A 25,471-nucleotide genomic window follows, 5' to 3' on the forward strand; every position below is an offset into this window, starting at 1 on the left:
AGGCATATTCTGAGGGGGACAGGCCTTTTTCAACCGCAAAAAGTGTGTGTATTGTATCTCTCTCACACTCTCACTCACTCTCGCTCTCCATATATAAATTTTATTTTATTTTTTTTAACCACTTTTTTTCTGACAGATTTTTTTGTTGTTGCCCTGAGCACACTGGTGTTGGTCCTGTTTCATGAAACATTTTAATTTCTTAGCAATTTTCGCGCGGTATTTTAATTCCCATTTAGATGATGGTTGAATCAACATTGATGTTGTGTGATATATGGTTGAAAAACAAACGTTGACCCAACATTTTATCAACTTTGCGCTTTCTGTATAATTTCTACTTTAGGTTTTAACATACATTCAACACTTAAGCCGAACCATATTTCAACATTGATTCACCCATATTTTGCTATCTGGGTAACATGTGTTGCAAGAAGTTTGCTTTCTTTTAATAATAATAATAATAATAATAATAATACATTTTATTTGTATAGCGCTTTTCATATCACTCAAAGACGCTTAACAACAAGAACAAGTGAACAAGATAAAACCTGCCATTAAAACAGAAACAGTTAAAACCAGCAGAAGACTAAAAAAATAGCAAAGATTACGTGATGTTAAAAAGCATGGCGGAATAGGTGAGTCTTGAGGAGTGTTTTGAAGGATGTGAGGTCTGCGCAGTTGCGAATGTGTTGTGGAAGGGAGTTCCAGAGGGTGGGGGCAGCAACAGAGAAGGCTCGGTCCCCCCTTTTGCAGCGTGCTTCCTGCTTGCTCGACAGCAACCGCTGCTCTTTTCCCACTAGATATCCCTCATTGCTCCCAGCGTGATCCCTTTAATGATCACCGAGAGATTAGATCTTTATTTATCAGACAGCCTGCAGAATACGCAGCAGCATCCATCTTTACTTGACTGTTTAAGGATGAACCCGTAGATCACAATGGCCTTAACCAAACAACTTCTGGAAGAATAAATGCTTTTCTAAAAAAAACAAGCATGAAAAATGCTAGCTGGAGGATATGGGACTTGCTTGTATAGATACTGTATCGTTGTGTCTCTGTAGTGCATGTGAACCCATCAAATGTGAGATTATGCAACCGCATACTTTTTTTTGTGAGCCACCTATAGCTTTGTGGGGAAAAATGTGTCTTTAAGCACCCTGCTTCTTCACTCATGACTTGACCACACTATGTGACATTGAACGGTAGAAGTCTAAGTTTTCAGTATTCTTTCACCTTGTAACTTATTCAACAATTTCCTCAAACGTTTGGTCTGACTCTTGTTCAAACATGCAGTAGCGAGCAAGCGGCCATATCCCAAACCGATCCCAAGCTGCCCGCACACAACTCAGGCGTGTGTACCACTACACCATCAGTGACTTCCACGGTTCATATTGTGTATTAAATTCAACGGCAGATTATTGAATTTGATTTTGCCCTGAAATTAATTTCAAGGCTGCATAATCTAACAGCCCTCGTTTGATTGTTCTGAGTGATATGGACACCGTCAGTCCACAAAGAAGATAAATAGTAAAATGAGATTTTTAATTTTTAAAATTAGCAATGCCCAGTCTATCATTAGTAAATACATTTTCTAGCAAATGCAATTATTAGAGCATGATGAATTGAAAACTGCAAACAAATAAAATAAAGTGGTTAGTCATAGTCACATAATATACGAGTCAATTACTTCAACCCCTTTGGAAAACAATTACAATTAGTGAAGTAAACAATCATCCTCTCTCAACAACTTAGTCTTGCGCCTCCTCCTCATACCCCACAAAGCCACATCATTCTCATTCTCATGTGAATTAAACACAATTAAATAGCACTTGCGAAGTCTACAAATATAAACCATAACCTTGACCGTGCGGGTAGCGAATACATTTCTGGTACTTTACTGCTTCAATGGAGGCGTCTCAGTCTTCAAACTTTCATCGAGCTGCAGCCATCAGCCAATTAGGATGAAACTAATCAATTAAAATCCAATCATTGTCAAGCAGCACAGCCAGTCAGATTTGTGATGGCATGCCTAAACATTATATCCATAACTGCCTGTTCCTACTTGCGTGAAAAAAAGTCAGAGAGCTGTTAAGGACAAGTGGAAACAGAGGTCATTGCCAAAGACTAAAAAAGATGGAACTTCCAAATGACACAAGATATGAATCAATGCTAAAGCAACCTTGAGAAAGATGGTGATCGAGGTAGGTGCTCCCTCTCACTTTCTCCACAAGGTTGTACAAAACATTCAATCACATTGTTTACATTTTTAGGTACTTTGTTGGAGGCGACAGGAAAACAGGGATGGAATCGGGACAGGGACCTTAAAGGGGAAACAGGTGGGTGGAAAGCAATACAAATTTAAGGTTTGCAAGTAAATCTCCAAACTGACTCAACTTTTACTCTCTCACATCACATTTTTCCTGGATCATGTTGTCAAGTGTTAATTAAAATATAGCTGTGCCTTTCATCAGACTTGGTGAGAGAGTCCATTAGGTAGGTGGGAGTAGTGCTGATAATCCCCTTTGATGTCTCAGCTGCAGAACCACATCACGTTTTTCTCTGCACCCACGCCAACCCCCACATCCATTTCAGCCTCTATCACTTTGTCTTATCACTGCAGCAGCCTAATGATGATGAAGCTGTGGACTCAGCAAAAGAGTCAGATGAGCATTACCTATGCTGCGCACACTAACGCGTGCACACAAGTCGCATGTAATGTTTGTTGTGATGTGTAGGGTGGTACCCTTGGGGTATCAAATGGCTCATTAATGCCACTAGTGATTAATATGCTCGATGCATGAGTAGGAGATTCTGAGGGACCATGACTGACATGGGCCCTAGAAAATAATATTTTAAATTTGCATCATTCAAATGTTGGGGCCCGAAGTGATATTTTTTTTCTTCACGGTGCCCCAAAATCTCTGGCGACTCCCTCCCAATTTCATTCTGTAGCGGCGTGGAAGCAACCTCATACAGTTCATATTACTGTTCAATAAAATGTTCCTCACAGCGATGAATTCTGTCCACTCATGCTATAGCCAATGTTAACTGCGCTGTGCTAATTAGACAGCACTCAGCTTAGTGCAACTTTTACTCATTTGCCCATAAAATAAAACGTGCTGTTTTATCTTCACCAAGGAATGCTTTGACTGGCAAAAGCCAGAATGTTTATTGGCACACTCACTATTAAGAAGAGGTTGTATCACATGAACAGATGTACATTTTTTTACATGAATTTGTTTTGCCATAAATATCATCTTGAAACTATAACTATACAGGCCCTGCTGTATGTACACGCCAGATAACTTACTGTAGTGGTCCAATGTTGTGGCCTCGCACACACACTCAAATGATGTGTCAGCAGTAACACTGGAACTAATACATTAAATCTGTTTTGAAGAATCTCTGAAATGCTTGAACATGAATACATCCAACTGTTTTTCATATTAGTTACCCTCTATAAATTAAATCCCCACGCCACCCAAATCCTACTGAAACACACTAATGACATTTTATAACAGTTAATGGAAGATAATGGTAACATCTGTGCATTTTTTTTTCTGTGCCTGTGTTTGCTCTTATGCCAGAGTTTATTGAATACATACAGTATGTCTGTGCGCCTTTGTTTTTGGCTGGCACTAAACCTCTTTACATTAATTCTACCCTTTCCACATGCATTGTTGAAATGACTTTTTCTTCTTTTAACAGTTTCTTAAGAAGATATATATTTTTTAACCACTGTTTGCCCTAGAGGGAAAATGATACAACTAATTAATTTAAGACATAGTTTTGCATATGTGAGAGAGAATGTATGCCGTAGTATGGGACGGACTGTCAAGTGTCTCAAATCATAGCCATTTGCCTTCTGCACATCATAAAATTCATTTAGCCATTTAAGTCCACATCAAAAGTAGCATGGTTGATAAGTTTAACCTTTTACAAGGATGAGAGAGCTTTATGCAGAGAGAGAGAGAGAGAGAGAGAGATTTATTCTTTACAAAGATATAGTGTTTTTGGGTGAACAAATAAGCACATATTTGACGGTCCCAAAAAAGAAAAACATAAATGATATACTGTATGTAATGGAATATGCGAATGCATGAAAAAAATAGGAATGATTTATTTTTCTTTTGTTTGCTTATCAGTGCACAATATATTGTGAATAAAGTACTACCACTAAATTTGGACACTCAGTATGGATGTGCACATGCAGGCGGCGAATTAACACTCACATCTTGAGTGCGTTCATATTCAATTTTTCAAGGCAAATGAGATTATTATCCTTTTGTAACATATTTAATCACGGCATTCATTCCTGTGTATGCATACATAAACACAATCAACCATAGAAAATGCTAAATAAATAGAGCTCATTAGAACAGTAAAATCCAAAGCAAGCGCAGAAAATGTTGGTGACCCAACAATCCAATGAAACAAACACTTTGTATGGGATGAATTCACAATAAGACAACACGACTTTCATTCCAGCTGCAATAATAATAAAAAACATGTTTTACAGTATAAATGTGAACTTTGCACTACTTTGTAATGACTGTTTCTCCTATGGGGCACAGCTATTGTTCGTCATACTTGCACACAACATATTCTACTGTACCCTGTCCGCACCAGTGACTCGTGAAATCGACTCATCAGTAATAGGTGGCTACAGAGAGAAAGTAAAGGAGAGGGTGGAATGCAGACAGCGAAATGTAATTTAATGTACCAGAGCATATGGTAAAATAATAAAATAAATAAATGAACATTTCCAATGAACTCCCTCTCAGATGACTGACAATGTAACTTTTTATAATGCAGTCCAACCTGTGAAACGGGACTGTAGGATAAAATTGCGATACAAAGCGAAAGAAAGGACAGACATAGCCTCAGCCATAGCCGAGAACATGAAGGATGGTTTTTGAGGGCGGTTATTGATTGTGGTTTGCATCACTGAGCTCCAAAGAGTTAATCAGATGACTTCGGAGAGGCTCACCATACGCGCGCACGCACACACATTTGGCTTTAATCTGTCAGGAGTCAATAGTGAGGCATCCATCAGTTTGCTAACGCAGTATGGTCATGTTGTGCACCTTTAATGAGGAGGCTTCTGATCAACACATGAACTGACAATTATGAAGATATACAGAAAATCCTTGTGTACGTTAGGCTCGTTTCTTCAAGTGTTGTTATTTGAATTGAAATTCATCAATTAATGTAATTGCATTAAAAATGTTTTACAAGTATTAATTACTGAAAGATTCTAGAAACTGTACACTCACATTTTCATTTTTAATCATACCGCACCTGACATAACAATTCTGCTTAATGTTAACTTTCTGAAATCACACCATGTTCATTTGCACACCGACGTTAAGCGAAAGAAAGAAAATGGAAGAATGTTCCTGCAGGGCATTAACATATCTTTTGCCACATTTCTACTAAGGTCCTTGTGGGATTTCTGGACACTGATTAAAAGGAAAGACTAATAAAAGTTGACAAAATCTATTTTGATGACTTGTTACAGGGATACGACACATATGTACGCCATTTGAAGCAGTAAAAAGTATAATCCATTTGATAACTTAATTATTTTTCATGTACATTAAATAATTTAAAAACAATGTTAAAAATATTGCTGGCCACCATGTTCATTAAACACACCACTAGATAACCATCACATAACATATGTGTCGACTGCACAATGATATACACACACACAGCTATGCCGAATGGAATGCATCTATAGCGTTCATCTTGAAATAACGAAGCCACATCGTTTCCAGCAACACCTTGCAAATATTTGCTACATTATGCCTTTGTTTGTTTTTTGGTTTTTTTTGCATCCTCTTCGTTGTCCAATCTGTGTCACACATTACACACACATTACATTTCGTTGGACCCATCATGATAATGTTGCCTTAAATGTGAAATACATCAATATAGAGGTGTATTTTTCAGCTATTAAGCATTTTTCCCTGTTAAACTAATTAACTACGACCAATCAAGCCACACATGTAAAATTAATGAAGGCGTCTTTAAGTCAAGTCACAGGAAAGTCTCAAAGGGCTTCACATGCCGACAGCGTATACACGACATCCCCTGATCGTAACCCCCAGGAGTGCAAGAAAAAACTCAAAAAACACCATCTGGGGAAAAATAAGAAACCTTGAGAAGGGACCACAGATAGGGCAATCCCCCTTCCAGGATGATCAGGCTGCAATGGATGCCGAGTGGGCAACATTTAACACACATTATTGTACAATACAGAGTTTGTTAAAATAATGTGAGTATTTATGTATTCAAACACAAACTTGGATCTACCCAGCGTTCCCTCCAAACTGTGCGCATGCACAAACACGCACGGCTCTCATCCTCTCAGTGCACAGCAAATGTATACAGAGCATAAAAAAATATTAAACCTGAGTTGTATTGGCATTTTGCATTTTCATGTTTGCTTCATACAAAGAAATTGAAAAGTTGATTTGGGCGCATGTGGTTGATGGAGCAGGGAAAAAAAATGATAGGCGATTACAATTTGTTACGGCCGGACAAAAAGTGGGATAGACGGATGGCGGAAGGCAATAAACGGATCAAGAAATTTTTGTAAAATGTTCAGCTCTTCTGGTTTGGCCACCGTGCGTATCTTTGATGTTGCTCACTGTGATTTAAGGAATGCCCTGAACATTCCTTAAAATCACAGTGCTCAGGGAATTTGTGTGAATGCTCAGACTCATGGAAAAAGAAACATTGAGGCTGGAACACTGGTTTCACGTTAATCGCATCAAAAGTCGCTGTGTATGTAAATAACATTGTATTGTTTTGTATTGTATGAAAAGAGAAGAACAAGGATTTGACCAAGGGCCCTGTGTGTGCTGTCCTGATTAATATTGGAAGTATACGTGAGTGTATGTGTGTGTGCATCACATATATGTTGAGTACCTATAGCTGAGAAAGAGAGACTGGGTTGAGAGAATGGTCATCCATCAGCACCAGGACAGGACTGTGGATGGTGATTATAGAATCAAGGGTAGAGGCTTCAGTCCCCCTGATTGATCTACCTCTGCCCTTCCTGGATCATAGTTCAAGAATGTTTTCTGGCAAAATCGTGGTGCTATTCAGAAATCTGAAGCGAGCATGTGTCACGCTATTAGTGTTTCTTCGCGAGCAAATGTGCATGTGCAGACCTGAATTTGAATTTCCTTTTTTTTAACCCCCTTTCCAGAGGTGCTAAATAATTCAGTGGCACTGCTCTCTGCATCAGAAATATTAGATGGACTATTGGGATGTAGGAGTAGCAACAAAAAGCATGGCACAAACAAGTTCACATATAGAAAACAAAACGAGAACATACTATAAAACTTCACCACTCAAGAACAAGGACAGAAATGTTGTTTGCATTCGTTTTATTGTTGTAGTTATGAACTTTTCATGTAATAATGGAAGCCTCTGTCAGTCAATGTGCCCTGTAAACTCACGAATGAGCATTAATACTGCTGAAACTTTAACGTTGATTTGGTTCGAATTATACATTTTTATGACAATACTTAGTCAATAAAACGTTATAGTCATGTCACTCACCACAGCAATGAAGCAGTCAGTTTCCTCCGCGTTCGAAAAGTGTGCCACTGCGTTACGCCTCTGAGTTTCGCCATGATTATTTACCTCTAGGCTTGTGTATTTCTGGCAAGTTGCGTGCCAAACATACAAACTTATACACACGTATATATGTACCTATATACACACTGTGTGTCATTTTTGCCGTAGAGACAGAAAATACTGTGAAAACACCACGAAGGAATCGTTGTACTCAATTTGCTGGTGTCTCAAAGGACAGAGGTTCAAACTCAATGTTCTGTTAAATGTGTGTATTATCAGGTAGTAATTTATTTTACATCAATGCGCAACCTCAAAAACACTTGACGTCCTAGGCGTAAACATTCAGATTGACAGATTTAAAATATGCAGTGGCACATTTCATACACACATACTGTATTGATACACATGTTTGATTCCCCTGACAAAAATGTGTTGGGAATAGTGAAGAAATTAGCAGATGCTCCGCACCTCCTATTCAAAACTGAGTTCATTTTAAGCAAGGCATCAAAAAATAATTGCGCCAGTGGAGCGCTTCGCACCCCTACAGCGCATGGTATGTTCACCTCCAAGGGCAAATGCAAAATGTGTTCATGAAAATAAATTGGGAATGATATCACCATATCATCATCAAAATACTGCGTTACTGTATGTTCCCTATGAATTCTTGGCCCAAGTAAATTGCTATAAATGTTTTGGAATCTCAAATCAGATTAGAGGTCTTGTCTGCTTATGATTCTCTATTTGTTGTCATGTTTGCACCTTGAAATGAGTAGTCCAGGCTGTGATAGCTTCCGTAATGTCCGGTGGCCTAGCCTGGCATCATCATTTCTGCTCGACACATTGAGCCCGAGGCAGTAAATCCCACTCTGAGCCATTCAACTTGCTTCAATATTCACCTGCTTTTTCCTCCACCCTAGAATCGGGTTGCTTGTACAACCAGCATGTGTTTGTATTGTTTCCTCTCCATGGATTTCATCCCCCCACATCCCACCACCAATTAAATAAGCAATAGTTTCACATTTATTTCACAGAAACGCTTACCTATCCAGGTCTTGTTTCTCACCCTTCACTACTCTCGTATATCTCCGGATCAATAGCTCTCGCGTGGAACAAAGAACAGCCGCAACTAACACATGTCTGGGTACAGATTACAGTTTTTTATTTTTCCACACACCGTCTAATGCAACTAATTGGATTTAGAAACTGATTAGAAGCTGAGGAGACTTGACAAGCAGTGTGGACAGAAGGAAGATAAAATTGAGAGGGCAAGAGCTGGATAATGGATGTAAGCCTCCTGGAGGCAGACAGTTCAATCTGTGCTGCTCCAATCAAACATGACATGCTGAAATGTATAGTACTTTCACCTATGAACTGTGATTCTTTCTGGTCGCTCACTGTTTTCAATTGAAAACGTCTTGTTGATGAGAAGATGGCACTACTTGAGAATCCTCCTGAGGTTTTCCTCTTACACTGAGGAAATCATCAGGAAATGCCATCAGAGGCAATATCTGCTCAGGAAGCTCACATCATTTGGAGTAAACAAATACATTTTCCTCACCTTCTATTACGCCTTCATTGAGAGCGTCTAGACATTCTCATTCATCTCCTGGTTTCATTCCATCACCCTGCACGATCGCGCACGCCTACTCGCCATCCCCAAAGTCTGCTCTAAAATCATTGGCCACCCTGTATCTTGATTTGGAATTCTCACAGACCCACATAAGCAGGTGTAGTGCGGTAGATTTAAAACAGTGTGTTATGCACCATTGTGGGCGTGACCACAGCCAAATCTGAAGCACCTCCTCTCCCCCGTTTCAACGCCACATGGCGGAAGAAGAAACCGATTTGCTCTATAGCTCTGCAGCAGGTCGACACGCGCGAAGTATGATTACAAGGAACTGCAAGCAGACCTCTATGGGGCAGATGATATAAAATTGTCCAGGGAGATCACAGATCAGTAAAGTGAGCGCTTGGAGACTGCCTTCCACTCCAATCGTTTGTGTCCTTGTGTGAGCCCGACCCCATCCCACGCCGCCCCTGCACAGCTGGGCCGCGGCCGGTGGGATGATTTTAAAAATGTATCATAAAGTTAATAATAATAGTTCAATGTCTTGATTCCTGCAATGATTCAAAGGGTTGCATGCACGTTGTAATATTTATGAATAAAATACAATGGCATCCACCACACATGACTGCAGCGCACAGAATCTGTCTGAACGCACCCCTATCAAAGTTGCGCTACAATACCCGTGCCAATAGTTAGATGTGGTTCCAACAAGCGCAAGTTTAAAGAACTTTGTGCTAACCAAAATGTCATATATGCATGCCAAAGATAATGCCCTCACTAAATCCACAATGGCCTGCCAAGTTTCCAAACTAAACAAAGCTTGCACTTACACGAAAAGCAAGATGCGCCAGTTTTTCGATTACTCGAGTAAACGATGGAATAATCGATTCTAAAATATTTGTTCGGGACAGTCTACATTGCACACCACATGTAGAACCAGCTCATACACATTCAGGCATGCAAGGAGAGATTCAGAGTGAAAGAGGTTCACAAAGAGTGCTGCACTTGAGCACCACTTGAGCGGGGCATGATGCGGGGCATTATGCCTCGCTCAAGGGCACCTCGTCAGCAGCCAACAAGCATACTCATATCTCTCCAGCAAATACAAGTTGCCTTTTTTTGGCACATTTTTTTAGAGCGTCTTGAGTGTCCCTCGACTCCTAACTCTAACCCCAACCCAGACTAAGCTACTGCCGCCCCATATTTGTTTGCTCAAATTAAAGATTACAAAAACGGACCACCAGCACATTACGATAAATCATTTTCACCAGATTGCCCCTGCAGCAAATTTAAAAGTGGTTGATTAGATCTTGTCCAATAGCTTTACTACAAATTGTAATCATAAACATTTTAATGATCAGTAGCCTGTCATAAAAGGGGGCATTTGAAACACTTTTGGGAATTAAAATTAGCACCTTACAATTGATTTACTGGTTATACAGGTAGTGAAAAACCTCTTCACTGTTGGTATTGAATCCATGTCGCATACATTATGAATTTATACACAGTGTACCAAATCTGTTCCGCACGAAAAGAAAATGAAACACGGGTGGGATCAATGGGCGCTGAAGTAATCATCATTATCATCTGTATCATTTGGCAGTGTTTACGGTGTTCCTCTGTGTAGATTCTCACTCACTCGGGTCATGGTAATCCGCAAAATCGTCTATGTTATCGAATACGTTAAAACCTTAATCCAAAATGCTTCTTTAGTTAGAAATGTTAGATGTGGATATCTCCTTTTTAGCTCCAAGAACTCAATCCCTAGACACAAAGTCAGCAATGCTTGTTTCATGCAGTGCAGTGTGGTGGAGTGACCCTCCACCAAAAAAATAATAATAATTTACAGAGTATGGAGCAAAACTGTCCTTTTAAATTGAACGTTAATAACCGCCTGGACAATCTAGCAGGCTGCAGTACACAAGAAAATAGTGTGAAGCATTTTAGGGGAAGGTCACAAGCAAGCAACTGAAGTTGAGTTAATCATGTCTATGGTCTCATCTACTTTTTTTTTCAGTTATTTACACTATGTCAACATGATGCAGTTAAGGATCTTGTTTGATTGGTTTGTTTATAATTTTGAAGGGACTGCTTTCTTACCACGACAGAACCATGGCGATTTGGGATGACCTCTTCTCAGTGATCTTGGAGCAGTTGATTTCATCCAACCACGAGTTTGGTTCATTTGATTCACAGCAGACCAAATGAAGGCAATCAGGAGTAAACACAAAGTTTAGCTTGTTAAAACGGACAGACTTTAACTTACAGGTATTCTTATTTTATGGTTTTAAGTCTTGATACCAACAGTGGCTTATTTATTTTTACATTTTATATTTTTATCACTATTAAAAATGTTAAAAAGCTACTTTATAAAAAACATGTACTGTGTATGAAGGTTTTATGATTGTGACCTTTTGATTCGGGAACTGATTATTTCTTCTTCTACAACTATTTCATTTATTTGTAAATTCAAAACCACAATAAATTGCAGGTTAACCAGTGCCACAAAACCATAGTTTGACCTCAGGGGTCTATTTTAATTGCGGTGCTTATCTACCCTATTGTACCTATTGCACCTTATCAGTTCCAGTAATTTCTGTCCCTTAGAGCGTAATAGGATATTTTTAATATATGACCTGTTTTGGTAACTTCATTCTTGATTGGTCAATCTCTAAAGAAATGTGTTTTTGCTACTCCGCTTCTCCTGGCAAACAGACATTTTATTTGTGCACTTCAGCATGAACTGTGCTCAGCTTCCGAAAGATTCCTTCATCTGCCTGCGCAGGCTGCGTGATCTCCATCTTCCTGGCAGCACTCTGAGTTCCTCTATCATTTACAGTAATGCTGACTCAAGCCAAATCCACAGAGATTCTTCTTTTGCAAGTATTATCTGTTTGTCTCCGGGTTTTACATTTGAATTGATAGTCTCTGGCAACAAATGACATAGTAAACCTCAAGAGACACAAAAAGATTCATAAATGCACTGTATTCATCCATTACTTGAATTTACATTTGAATGCAATCCAACACAAGCCAGGCTTTACACAAAGCAATCCATTTTTATTATTTCAACACCCAAACTTCCTCTCATATTTATAGCAACTTAAGCAAGTCGTTCCAAATACCCAATGACCAAGAAACGAATACAATAACTAGGACTAAACAACAATGCTGACATATGCCACATTAACTTTACACACACACACATTGTCATCAGCACTACTGGTGGGCGGCATAGGACAGCACACTTCCGAACAAGACATATGGCAAAAATGTCATTTTGATAGGGACAAATTACCGGTATGTGCATATGTCCGATGTTTTATTGAGCCAACGCACAGAAGACTTAATATATTTTCATTTTCAAAAGCACATAGAAAAGATCCAGTTCCCAACGACACAAAATAACCACACGCATACCGTGATTTCTCGACAATCCACCCCGCCTTCCCTCCACAAAGGGTTGTATTGCATAAAAATTCGTATTCAAATATGACACAAAACTGCTGAAAAGCAAACCAGGATTAAGTGTAAGAACTCATTTTGTGCATGTTTTCATGAACAACAGCTGACTCAAAGACCTTAATTATACTATGCAAAGTTTTCCTGCCTGTTGCAAGTGGTGACAGTTAGAACAAATGTTTTCTGCCAAAATGGGATGGAATGAAGCCCCAGTTGAATGAGAAGCAATACGACATCCCGTTCATTCGTCTGTGTTTCACCACTGGTGTTGAAGTCACTGGAAAAAGAGATGCGCTACATTTACCAGTCGAACAAACCAAATACAAATGCAGTAGTTCACGCCTGACTACGGTTCGGAATGAGGACAGTGACGACGCATGAAAAAAGTAACAGTGTGCGTCATTCACACATACATGTTTCCAGAGCTGGGAATTTTACAAAAAATTCAGTCATAGTGGAAAGTGACGGAGATGACATGGTTTTCATATCACCGTAACTCATAAACCGTTTGTGCTAGCAGTGTAATTCCAACGGATTCTGAAAGCAAAGAAGCTGAGCTTTGCAGCAATACCATGTACGACGGGCGCAGAAATAGAAGCTTACATAGATGGGAAAAAATTAGCTTCAGACTATGCATAGCTTGACTATTTTTTTTAAGTTTCACTTTTATCATTTATCACCTACAAAACGGGTGTTTATTCATCATAGGCGGATTGGCAGACCGTCCATTATATAGGCGGTTTGCCCAGCTCTGCATGTTTCAGTGTCCAATAAAGGTGTCGGTCGGAGAAAATTGACAGAGTTCCTTAATTGTTATAACACAGGATGGAGAAGAACAATTATGAGGAAGAAATAAAGTGTTTTTATTCTTCATTAAATTAATATCCTTGTGAGACTACGGTTTTATTATTTACTTTGTTACACTGAAAGATAGTAAGAAACATTTTGTTCAAGCTGGATTTTATACAGAAGAGGTATTATTTAAAACATTGTTGTCACGTGAGGATCGGGATTTGGACCCTTACGCGGATATGACAAAGAAGTTGAAGAGTAAAAAGTCTTTGTCTTACAAAAATACAAAGTAACAACAGAGATCAGGATTGGAAGAGAGTTTGCATCCTCACTCAAAGGTTTGACGTACTGACAATGTGTTACTGACTACCACAAACTTTTAAACTGTCAGACTTCAGGCCTATATGATATCATAAATGACAAATCATAAAAGAACCATATCACAGCTGATACATCACGTGAACAACCAGTCATAACAATTGTCATATTATTAATTTATTTGTCAAGCAAGACCGCTTTATGGTTATGTTCTGCCCCTAAAGCGGAGGCATACTTTAAATTAGGGCTGAATAATATATAGAAAAATATCATCAATGTGATAATGGCACATGCAATGCAGAAAGCAAAAGACGTGCAATAATTTCATATGGAATTCCATCCATCCGTTATCCAAACCACTTATCCTCACGAGGGTCACGGGCATGCTGGAGCCTATCCGAGCTGTCTTCGGCCAGTAGGCAGGGTGCACCCCGGACTGGTTGCCAGCCAATTCGTGGTTGCCAGCCAATCGCAGGGCACACACAGACAAACATTCACACTCACAATCACACCTAGGGGCAATTTAGAGAGTCCAATCTACTTAACATGCATGTTTTTGGAATGTGGGAGGAAACCGAAGTGCCTGGAGAAAACCCACGCAGGCATCGGGAAAACTCAAATACTGCAAACTCCACACCAGAAGGCCGGGGCCGGATTCAAACCCACGACCTCTGCACTGTGAGGTGGATGTGCTAAACAGTCGATCACCGTGCCGCCTTCATATGGAATTGTGTGCTTTAATCTAATTTTGACAAATCATATGGAACCTTAAATGCGCATCACCAATAGAAGAACAGTATCCACGGGCAGTACACTAAATAACATAATGAGATAAGAATACATTAAACCTTCTTATCTTCTGCTTGAAAAAATGTATTTCTTTCACTAGATCAGGGGTCACCAACTCCGGTCCTCGAGGGTCCTGTCCTGCAGGTTTTCAATCTCTCCCTGCTGTAACACACCTGTTAATGATCATTTGAATCAGGTGTCTTGCAGCAGGGAGAGATTGAAAACCTGCAGGACAGGTTGGTGACCCCTGCACTGGATGATACCGATATAATTCAAGGGATCAAGGGGATTCAATTTATATCATTATATGAATTTTAGGCCATAATTTCCAGCCCAAGTGTTGAACTGACCTTACTGAACTGACTTAAAAAGACCGTAAACATCGGGCATCTTTGCTGTCGTCAGTGACACCGACTTAATATTTGACACAAACAAGCATTTGGCTCCCTAATGCTGCAAGAGGCCAGAATGGAATTAACTTCACTAACATTGTAAGTCGAGGTGCCGGATTCACTGCCACCAAAAGTATCAATAATTCAAATGTACGCTACTAGAAACGACACCACTTTAACTATGACACCATGTCCGTACTAAATCTTTCCATCTAACTGAAGAGCTGATGATACACAAACTACATTCGCGCAATGCAGCGCTACAGCAACCTTAGCAAGGGGAGTGAGCTACATGGGGAGTAGGAATTGTGCTATTCCAAGAGGAGATGAAAATAGATTGTAGAAATGAATGATAGTCACATTCAGAAATTAGACATGAACTTGCCCCAACCCTGACTAAATGCGTGACACCATGAGAGTGTGCTGACTATTGGTAATTGTGAGGACATATATCTATGAAGGTGATCAAATACATTAATATCTGCTAATGTCAGCTGATACATACCCCCTCAAAGTATTAAAGTGGTTTAAGTGCTTATTAACTCGAAAGGTCAATGTACCAGACCAGCCGTGATAGCTATTACGGTAATTTACCTTATGAAGGGTAATGGATCCGCAATTTAGTTTTTTTTTTTTTTTTTAAGCAATGTAACCTCGCCAACCAGCTATATACTCAGAGCAGTATCCCGGTCCTACGTATGAGGTTCTCGTTAGCCTGAGGTGATGATGACAAAATAGTCACCGTTAAGTTTTAAGTCTTTATTTTTGAGTCTGTTCATAAGAAAGTTCTCAAGTAAAGGTCTAACATTGCATTCATTAATACAGTATACAACCATGGAAGCACATGCCAGATCATTCTAATTAGCAGAGGTGCTTTTGACATTTACCATAATTAATATTACCATTAATATCTGGGATCTGTCTGGCTGACAACAAATCCTGTAAACCCTTAAATTGTATGGGACACAATTTTTTCAAAGTTTAATATGTTGTATTGAACCAAAAAATATCCATGTCGCAATGAACGGTTTCTCCAATTGATACACATTAACCGAGTATTTCCTTGATTTAGCATTACGCTTTGAAAATCGTCCGGGCCGGGCGAAATCGTGAAGAAGGCGGATATGACATCATCAAGCCATGTGTTTGACTAAGCGGCCCTGAAGTGTGCTCGGCGTGGTTTTTATTCGGATTCATTTCGTTTCTCCTTTAATTGAACAATAACAACGAGCGTCCAATACTTACCGACAGCTTGTCATCGCCATTTTCAGAGCCTGGAGACAACGACGCTGGGCCAGAGACAGCACAGTCATCATCCTATGGGTCAAATGGCCCGTGGGCGGACCCAGATCACCAAAATATCGAGTTTTCTGCATCTTTTTTGAGGCCTTTTCATTACGTTTTTACCAAAGTAATCATTGGAATCTCATTATTTGTACTTGTACTCCTTCTTAAAATTAAAAGTTTTTAGGGTAACTTTTTTTGTTTCCCTTGCACTTTAACGGCATCCAATAACTTGCCAATGCCTCACCTGTAAATTTGCTGATATATCATTCCTGTCCGACGCTTTAAATTATATTTGTACATTTTCACCTAGCCGTCACCATTCCTAAACTGCACTTCTGGTTAGATACTATTGGCTATATGCAGTGGAGGGCACATCAGTCCATCAGTCATCATTCCGTCATTATTTCAGGCCGGCCCAGTCAGTCCGTCGGCGGTGTGCGTGTGACGCCTCCGATTGGCTGTTGCCAAAGACGACGGACTGGGCCGGCCTTAAGTAATGACGGAATGATGACTGACGAACTAATGTGCCCACCACTGGTTATATGTTATCTCTAAATTGAAGGTCCATAAAGTTGTACAATTTATACTTATAAATACAAAACTTTAAAGAAATTCCAAACAAAGGTCCATACAGTTGTACAATGTGTACTTCTAAATACAAAACATTAAAGAAACTGTGTGACGTCACAAGACCAGTTCAGCGAACATCAAATTACAAGTCTTCAGGTGATACTTCAACCATTTTTGAACTTAAAGGAACCCAGAAATGCTGCAGACATTGGCACTTATTTTATAGTGCTCACTGTGTTGTCAAACACATCCCAATTATCTTGCAACTTTTTTTTTGCTTGTTTTCAACCTGATTGAGCAAGCTGACCCACGTTTCTTTTTCTCTCAAATATCCGGAACAATACGGACATAATGAGTTAGTATGTGGCTATACTTGTCACCATGGTAACAAACACTCCACGACAGTGGCCATAGTTAACAGAAACCGAGCCCTTCGTGGGGATATACGTTAACATTAATATTAATACCACTGTGGGTGTCTTGTTGTCTATGTTTACATCATAGACTCTTTTTATTTTTCTTTAAAAGCAGGCTTCAGTATTTCATTTGAAATGATTCAAAACTTCTCTGCATCCTTAGTAACCTTGCAGAGACTTGATGGAGTGAGGCAATGACATGATGTGACAGTCCTGACGCTGTGTCAGAAAAAGCAATAGCAACTAATTTCAAAATGCATATCTTAGTTTGAGGCATACTGACTCCTCATGTCGGACACATATTTGGTTCCACAGAACTGTCATACTTCACATCGCCAAAGTCCAAGGCTCAAAACACACATTGCCGTGAAATGTATCAATCATTCCATCTATCAATCAACCCTTGTATATTTTTAGGTAGCGCCTTTTATACGTTAAAAGCAACACAAAGTGCTTCACAAAACAAATGATAAAAGACAACCAAATTGCCTCTCATCCACCCACAGCGTGGGGACCCTTGTAACATCCAACACCTGTGGGTAAAAGTAGTTGGAGTTTAAGCAGTTTGTAAAATACATGACATGGCTGCTGAGGCAAGGCTGGGCACAGAGTGGAGTGAAAAGGCGCCATCACGGAGTGCCGTCAGCAACAGGAGCCATGAGCACCTCACAGCCGCGGAGATTAGAGCCATGCAAAGACTGCCGTGCCCTAAGCTGATGGAGGAGTCAGGACCACAGGCAGAAGACCGAGACCAAGACTCCCCCGACCGCAGAGCGAATCAAATTAAAATGGTACCACTGAAAAACATTTCAGGTGTTCAATTTCCTTTCTCAGCAGAAGTTAATCAATAAACATAAACACACGCACACACACAATACACTTGCAAATACGTACACGTAAATAATGTGCAGAATTCTTTACCAACACAGATCTAAATAATGAATTGTTACATATGCACATGTATTTTTACCTTATTAACATAAAGAAAGGAGGTTGTTTTTATCTCTCATCTGTGGAACTCGAGTCACACCACCTGTTAAAATTCGAATGGCAGTTTGCCAGCCCTAGACAGCCAAGGTTGAAAACACAAGTGACCTCAAAGAGTGGATAACATGATGATGTGATCATACCCTCAAATTAAAATTCATTTCAAACTGCAGTTTACGACCTTGTGGGTCCAAGAGGAGAGTTCATCTACTTTTATCTCCAAAAGCACAACAAATTTGTAACAACGTTCTAGGATTTTAAAGCATGGGCTTCCACATACAGTATATATATATATATATCACAACTACACTACTCCTACAGTGAGTGCAACCACTCAATTTGCCACTTCAGTCAGCATGATTAACAATTACAGGTGGTTTCCTTTGATAACGCTGCAATGCATTATGGGTGAAAGGGCCTCTAACATGGCTAAAAGGCTTAAAGTGGACAGGAAATAAAGCAGATAGGTGGCCAGAAAGTACAAGCAAGCTCTAAAAGCTGATCTCAAGGCTTTTAGGCATATAGTATTTGAACTACTTAGACCAAAATGCTCCACACGGAAGAGTGTTAGCTGACAGAATTCCCATCTACCGCAGGCAAGGAAAGGTAATGGGAAGCATTAACAAAAAATGTCCTCAAGGTTTAAAGATGTTTGTACGAGAAGAGAGACTTACAGTGTGTTAATGCTGTGTGTGTGTGTGGGCGTGTGCGTGTGTGCGTGCGAGCGTGACCTTGAGGACATACAGTAAGTGTATTCACATGTAATTTTCCCAGCAGGCCTATATTCACATATTCACTTTCTCTGTATCTAATAGGTGCAGAACTCTGACAGAGTTTAGTGTTCATACACTCCGTGGCTGAGGCAAATAGGACATGTGACTTTTTGGAGTGTTGGAGGGATGCCAGACAAATGATAAATGGCTCAAGATGAAGAGAAAACATGACAGGAAGAGGGTTTTTTTGTTTGTTTTTTATTTTAAACCTGTCTGGTCTCCTCCTCTTTACAGCTCATGGTATTTTTAGCTTTCTTGTTTACACTGTCAAGGTGTATAGTAGCCTTGACACTATCCATATTTAAAGAGATAAGTAGCCAATCCTTCCACCTTTTTGAGTGTCTTCGTGTGTCCCATGCTGTCACTGCTCCTCCTGATTGTCAGGCTTAGTGCCGTAACCAAAAGCTCCTTCTAACTTATATAAAATATACTTATACTTATATACAATGTTCTTATACTTATATAATATATAATTATACAATAGTTAAAGTATTGATTTAAAAAACCAATAAAAAGTCTGTCATCTCACCATGTGATCTATCTTTTATTTCATGAGAACATTCTGAACTTGTCTTTTATTATGAGGCTGGACTAGGACTTATACTATGCATTTATATATATATATATATATATATATATATATATATATATATATATATATATATATATATATATATATATATATATATATATGTATATATATAAATGTATATATATATATATATATATATATATATATATATATATATGTATATATGTATATATATATATATATATGTATATATATATATATATATATATATACATATATATATATGTATGTGTAGAGAGAGAGAGAGAGAGAGAGAGAGAGAATTTGACAGAAAAAAAACTGTCAATTTCTACAGGTAAGTCACGCCCACATGGAACATCAGCTGATAAAGACACGTCACAACTACACCAGTGACACTCTGATGAAGGCGGAAGTAACACGCCGAAACATGTCATGGGGCATGGCAATTGTTATGTTTTCGGTCTCAGCTGTCTACGTCACGGGAGGGAGCCAAGCGTGGTAATAATGCTCGCTTTGTCAGTTCTGTTGTCTAAAACGGCGACCGATCGTGGCCAAAATACAAATACTCATTATTACTCTTTTCCACTTCAACCTGTTAAAGTATAAACGTGTTCTTCACAATTGTTTGGATTCGTTGACATAAAACAAAAGCAAAAATACTGTGGCGATCGCTGAAGCGGACAAGAGCAGGAATGCGCACACAAACCCCGATATTTTCGGACATTTAGCGACGCTAAACTCGTGTCAACTCTCGGGAGGCAGACGGCAACTGGCCGTGGGCAAGCAATCAGGTAAGCGTGGATCTTTATCTTTATTTTATTTATAAAATGAACTTGTTAGTGAAAACATGGCCACCCCGGCCCAACCGCCTCTTTAACTTATATTCCACAAATGCAAAATTGATCAGAATGCCGTGTTTCAACTAGTGGGCCTACTGGGAACATATTCTTGAAAAAAAAATATTTGGTTTGACTTACGCTTTAAAGAGACAGGCTGCAATTTACCAATTCAATCACATTCAATAAAATTAAATAAAAGTACCATTTCTTTTTAAATGCTAGTAGAGTACCGTTTTTAAAGCTCTAGTATTGGGGTACTATACTGGTACCGGCATACCGTGCAACCCTAATATGTACATTTAATTCTGTTTCGTAAAAATAGCATTTTTTTTTAACTCCATGCCACATGACTTTAGACTTTGGGAGGTTGCTCTGTAAATTCCTAAATCTGCACAAATCGACCAACTATCTTTTTTTTAGCATCAAATAAACTACAAACTGTAGTGTTATATCCCGCTTTATATTTGATGAATATGTTCCATAATAATGTGGCAGCTATCTCATTGTTCATGTGGGTGGCCATCTAATACTGTTTCACCTTTGAATACTGTGTAAATAAGAGGATGTTTACATAATAAAGCCACCCAGGATGTTGTGCTGCTATTGTTAGTTGATGAAGTGGACTACACTTCATGACACTGGTTAGTCATTTGCACAACAAGGGGAAATCAGCACTACGGATTAATACTTGTCTGCAACAGGGTGACAAATGTTTGTTGTGGTATAAAGCATTCCTCAGTGGAACAGTTATGTGCCACCCAATGCTGAAAGCTGCAAATCTTGTATGTGATAGCGTTTATGTTAGAAAACAATGTCTGATACTGATTTGAGTATTTTGCAAATTTGCAGAACACACAAAGCAGAGCGTATCCAACTTTGAAGAACACAATAGCAGTGTCTGGACTCTGGAGAGAAAATCTATTTGCTACTTAGCGAACTAGAAACTTTAAATTAATCAAGTTCCATTTTAGCGTATATCAGCCTGGCGGAGTGGCTTACAAACTTAATAGAATTATTATATATATATATAATATAATATAATATATATATATATATATATATATATATATATATATACATATATATATATATATATATATATATAAAATGAATATCCGAATATATATATGAATATATGATTTTGACTTCTGAGGTCTGCACAACAAATGCTCTCAAAATTACATTGCAGTAGCTTTTCTGAAAGACCATACAACCCATTACTAGTTTTTGATACGATGTTTTTGTACGATGCAATGGCTATTTATGTAACAACTTATAAAGTGCATTTGGTCATTACCAAGAAAACCTCTGTAATATCCCTCAACATCTTTGAATTAAATCAGATCCTAAATTCAACTCTCATGAGCTATTTTTGATATCATTGACATATTGGTCCAAATAAAAAACACACATTTAGTTGTACTAGGCATTTAAAATGAACATTAAGATGAGGAAATTTTACAACTCCCTCTCCAATTCTATGCTGCGGTGTATGTTATTGGGAATAGTGAAAGCCCCTCTACATTTGCTCGAAGATGATGAGGTGCATTTTCTCTTTTGTTGTTATTTCTTGACAAAGCCGATTGTATCAGCAAACAGAAAACAGCAGGTCACATGTACAAACACAACACCTCTATCTACCCCCCACAGCTTGGCAGGCTGGCAGAGGATTTGGCAGGGTCTTGTTCCCTTCCCCAGCAGTTCGAGGAGCAGGGGATCATTTCCAACACCAGCCACAGCAGAGAAAAACTGAATACAGTGAGATGGGGAGCGGGAAACGCCGGGATAATCCTCAAACTGCTATAGTAAGTATCACAGGAGAAGTAGAGCAGGGAACAGAAAAGTACAGAAAGTCAAATGAATTTTTGCACTTTTTTTTAATCACTTGCCTCTTTTCCATCACAAACTCAATCCACAATGGGGAAAATAAGCTGATTAACTTGTTCTGCTACCAAAAAAAAGGATTGCATTTCCCCATTTTCTGCATAGCAAATAGAGAAGCTGTATGAAATTGTCTGTACAAAAACTTTTTGACGAATCCATGTGTGATTGGTGTTCCAGGAAAGTAATCTTTTCCCTGTCCCTGTCAAAGTCACAACTGAAGAGCCAGATTTGCATGTGAACTCACTTAGTAGCACAGATTAATAACAAGTGTGATTCAAGAGCATTTAAAAGAAGCATACACATACACAAAACAAATCTAGTGATTCATCAGAATTTCATCATTTCAACAGACACAAACATGGGTTTGATTTCGGGAACTATTCTTTAGAAAACATCGCGGTGGCCAAATGTTAGCCTGTACATTTTTACTTGTCTTCTGTGGTTTTCCATTTTTTGAAGGTGCACTACTGTGGAAATCACAATAAGAATGAGTCAGGAAAGATGCACAGCAAAGAACGAATACAAAGAGTAGCACAGAACATCTTTTCGGACATCCACCAAGGACAAACTTAACACAGTACATGTAGTGTGTCATATTTGTGCTTATTTGTCTAGCTCAGGGGTACCCAAAGTATGGTCTAGATCGCCTTCAGTGTGACCCGCGTGGTGCATTTTGGCGACAAAGACCGTGCACTTGTGTTTGTGTTTCTGTTTTACAACACTTTCACAAGACAAGTTCTTAAAAGTTTAAAGTCATGAGTGATGCAATGAATAAAACAATGAGCTAACTAGCCGCATCTATAAAGTGGATATTAAAATTAAATGGAGGCTTACCTCTGTGACACACAATCGAGGGTCCTTCTGCAACGAAGCATTGATCCTTAACAAACAAAAATCCAACTTAGTCCAGCGAACCTTACTATTTTCACTCATTGTTGTCTCAAAAAAACCCAAAACAAAACACACAGATGGTAAACAGAGGAAGACATTACGCTACACGGCTTCCGCAGAGATAGGAAACGGAAGTCGTACCACTGCACCTCTGTAACACAGTATATGGCTGATATGATGTGAGAACATAATCAGAAAATGTAAAATAAGAACATATTTGCTATAAGTATTTGGTATTTCATGTGACCTCCCCTTACACGTAAGCATTAGCCTGAATCCATCCATCAAAATCTTTATACGCTACATGGAATTGAAGCCTAACACCCTTATGTCCCACTAGTGTCTGTGATAGGACACCAATATGACTGGAATGCTACAAGGTCGTAAAAAGCTTCCGATGACCTCAGACTTTTGCATATTACTGTATTACACACAGATATTGATACAGTAAATGGATATTTCCCTTGAGCCGCCAATCAGAGATCCTCATCATACTTGTCTGTGATGAAGACTGGAGGTAGAGCTCATCCTCCTTTATATGAGTTCAGGACAATTTCAGATTGAAGTTCAGATTCTGTTATTAGCTGCCTTTGATGTCAAAAAGCCTTGTTAATCACAAGGATGAAATATGATGCACATGGGCTAACTATTACAGTTACTGTATATGACCTATAATGGATCGAGTTCCAGAAAAAAGAATACATTAAAGTCTCCTTTGCTTATAAATTGCAAAAGGATGACACGCCATACTGCTATCACTATCAGCTACAAATCTGCTCATGTATTAATAGTTGTTTTTTTTTCTTAAACTAAATTGTAACGCAGAGCATTTATGAATCTTTCAATATTACATTGGTGGCAGCTGATACTGTGATAAAAAGTTAGTTTCATATAATTCTTAACTTAAATCCAGAACTTTACATTAAAGTTGTGCATTACGGGTTGTTCAGTGGTAGTGAATTCAACTCAAATGACTTCACAACAAGCAACAACTTGGTGGATATGTAGTGAACATTTCTTCCTAAGAGAGATTTGAAGGTGTTTACTGACACTTCCAGTTGAAGTATTCTGTTAAACTAAGCACAAAACAATGGAAATTATATGGTGTGTATTTAAAACAGCCACAAAGCGTTATCTTAATATATTCTGTTTATCTTAATGCTAACAAACAATGCAAAAGGCCAAAGACAAACTTAAGAATAGCAACGGTGTTGTGGTGTTAAAACCCTTCAAGTAAGGGATATTTTAACACAAATGGTACAGCAACACACGCGGACAGAATATATAACAATACTAAAAACCAAATACTGTATTCTTTATCTATTGCGTAAAATGACTTCAATTATTATTATGAATTTTAGCCTCACAGGTGCTGCCGCCATTGACTGCACACAGTAGTCTAGCCTTGACATATAAAGAGAAATAAAAAAAAGTAAAAGGGAAAACAATAGCATATTCATCCATCCATTAGCTGAACCACTTATCCTCACTATAGGGTGTGCTGGCGCCTATTGCAGCTCTCTTTCAGGCAGTGGGCGGAGTACAACCTGAACTGGTTGCCAGCAGAACGATATTCTACTTCCCCTTAATAATAACATGAAGAATGAGGAAACCTAATGGAGATGAAAGTAATCTTTCTTTTGTCAGTGTGCAAGTTCCCTCGATCATTTGCTGAAGGACAGGCAATGAAAAGTACATACAATAGGCTGTTTTTTGTACTATTATTTTAAATGTGAACCTCCATGCACAGAAAAGAAAAGCTGCTTTTACATTGTTGTATTTTTGCAGCGTAATCAAACCTTAAGATTCAGCTTCAGCACCCATACGCACCAAGTGGTGTAACGTCTGACAAGAGACAAAAGGCAATACTTCAAAAAGGTACTAAAATACACATACCACACACAACACAGCAAACACGCTGATAAACTGCAAGAAAAATACAAACAATATATTTGAAATAAAAAAAATAAATCAGTCAGTATTTGCAGGCAGGAAAGTTATTATTCTAGAAAAAGTACCGTATTCATAAATACTAAATGAATAGTCTTCGCTGAATGCGCCGATCCTAGATTAAAAACTTTGCGCTATCTGTCTTCATCTTCAGCGTGAATAAGGACCATCATTATAACCATTGATGGTCTTTCTGTCTCTACACAGTGTAAACAGAGTATTCTTTCCGCTCTGTGAGGTTGTTATTTTTTAAAACCATATGTTGCTAATTGTCTTCATCATTTTAATTGCCAGTGTGTTTATTGTCGCAGATGCTGTTTGCAGTGGAGCCGTTTCCATTATGAGGTCCTCACACGTGCCTTAATCAAGGAACCAAAATATTTTCTACACCAGTGATTCTCAACTGGCGAGTGG

The 25,471-nt window shown here is 38.7% G+C and overlaps 1 protein-coding gene across 3 annotated transcripts in view; it reads right to left on the reverse strand.

Moving 5' to 3' along the window:
- The window catches only part of LOC147144756 (calsyntenin-2-like), a 185,687-nt gene that overhangs the window by 114,980 nt on the left and 45,236 nt on the right, over positions 1-25,471 (reverse strand). For 2 of the 3 annotated variants that reach the window (XM_086035942.1, XM_086035941.1), the window contains exon 2: positions 23,051-23,096. The exons of the other annotated variant lie outside the window; for it this stretch is intronic. In XM_086035942.1, the coding sequence (XP_085892068.1) occupies positions 23,051-23,096 (46 nt within the window). The remainder of the gene's footprint in view (positions 1-23,050; positions 23,097-25,471) is intronic. 3 annotated transcript variants of the gene reach the window in all.

The sequence above is a fragment of the Filicampus tigris genome, chromosome 7 (assembly GCF_054856515.1).
Source record: "Filicampus tigris isolate MCC_2025a chromosome 7, RoL_Ftig_1.0, whole genome shotgun sequence".
In the NCBI taxonomy this organism is placed as follows: domain Eukaryota; kingdom Metazoa; phylum Chordata; class Actinopteri; order Syngnathiformes; family Syngnathidae; genus Filicampus; species Filicampus tigris.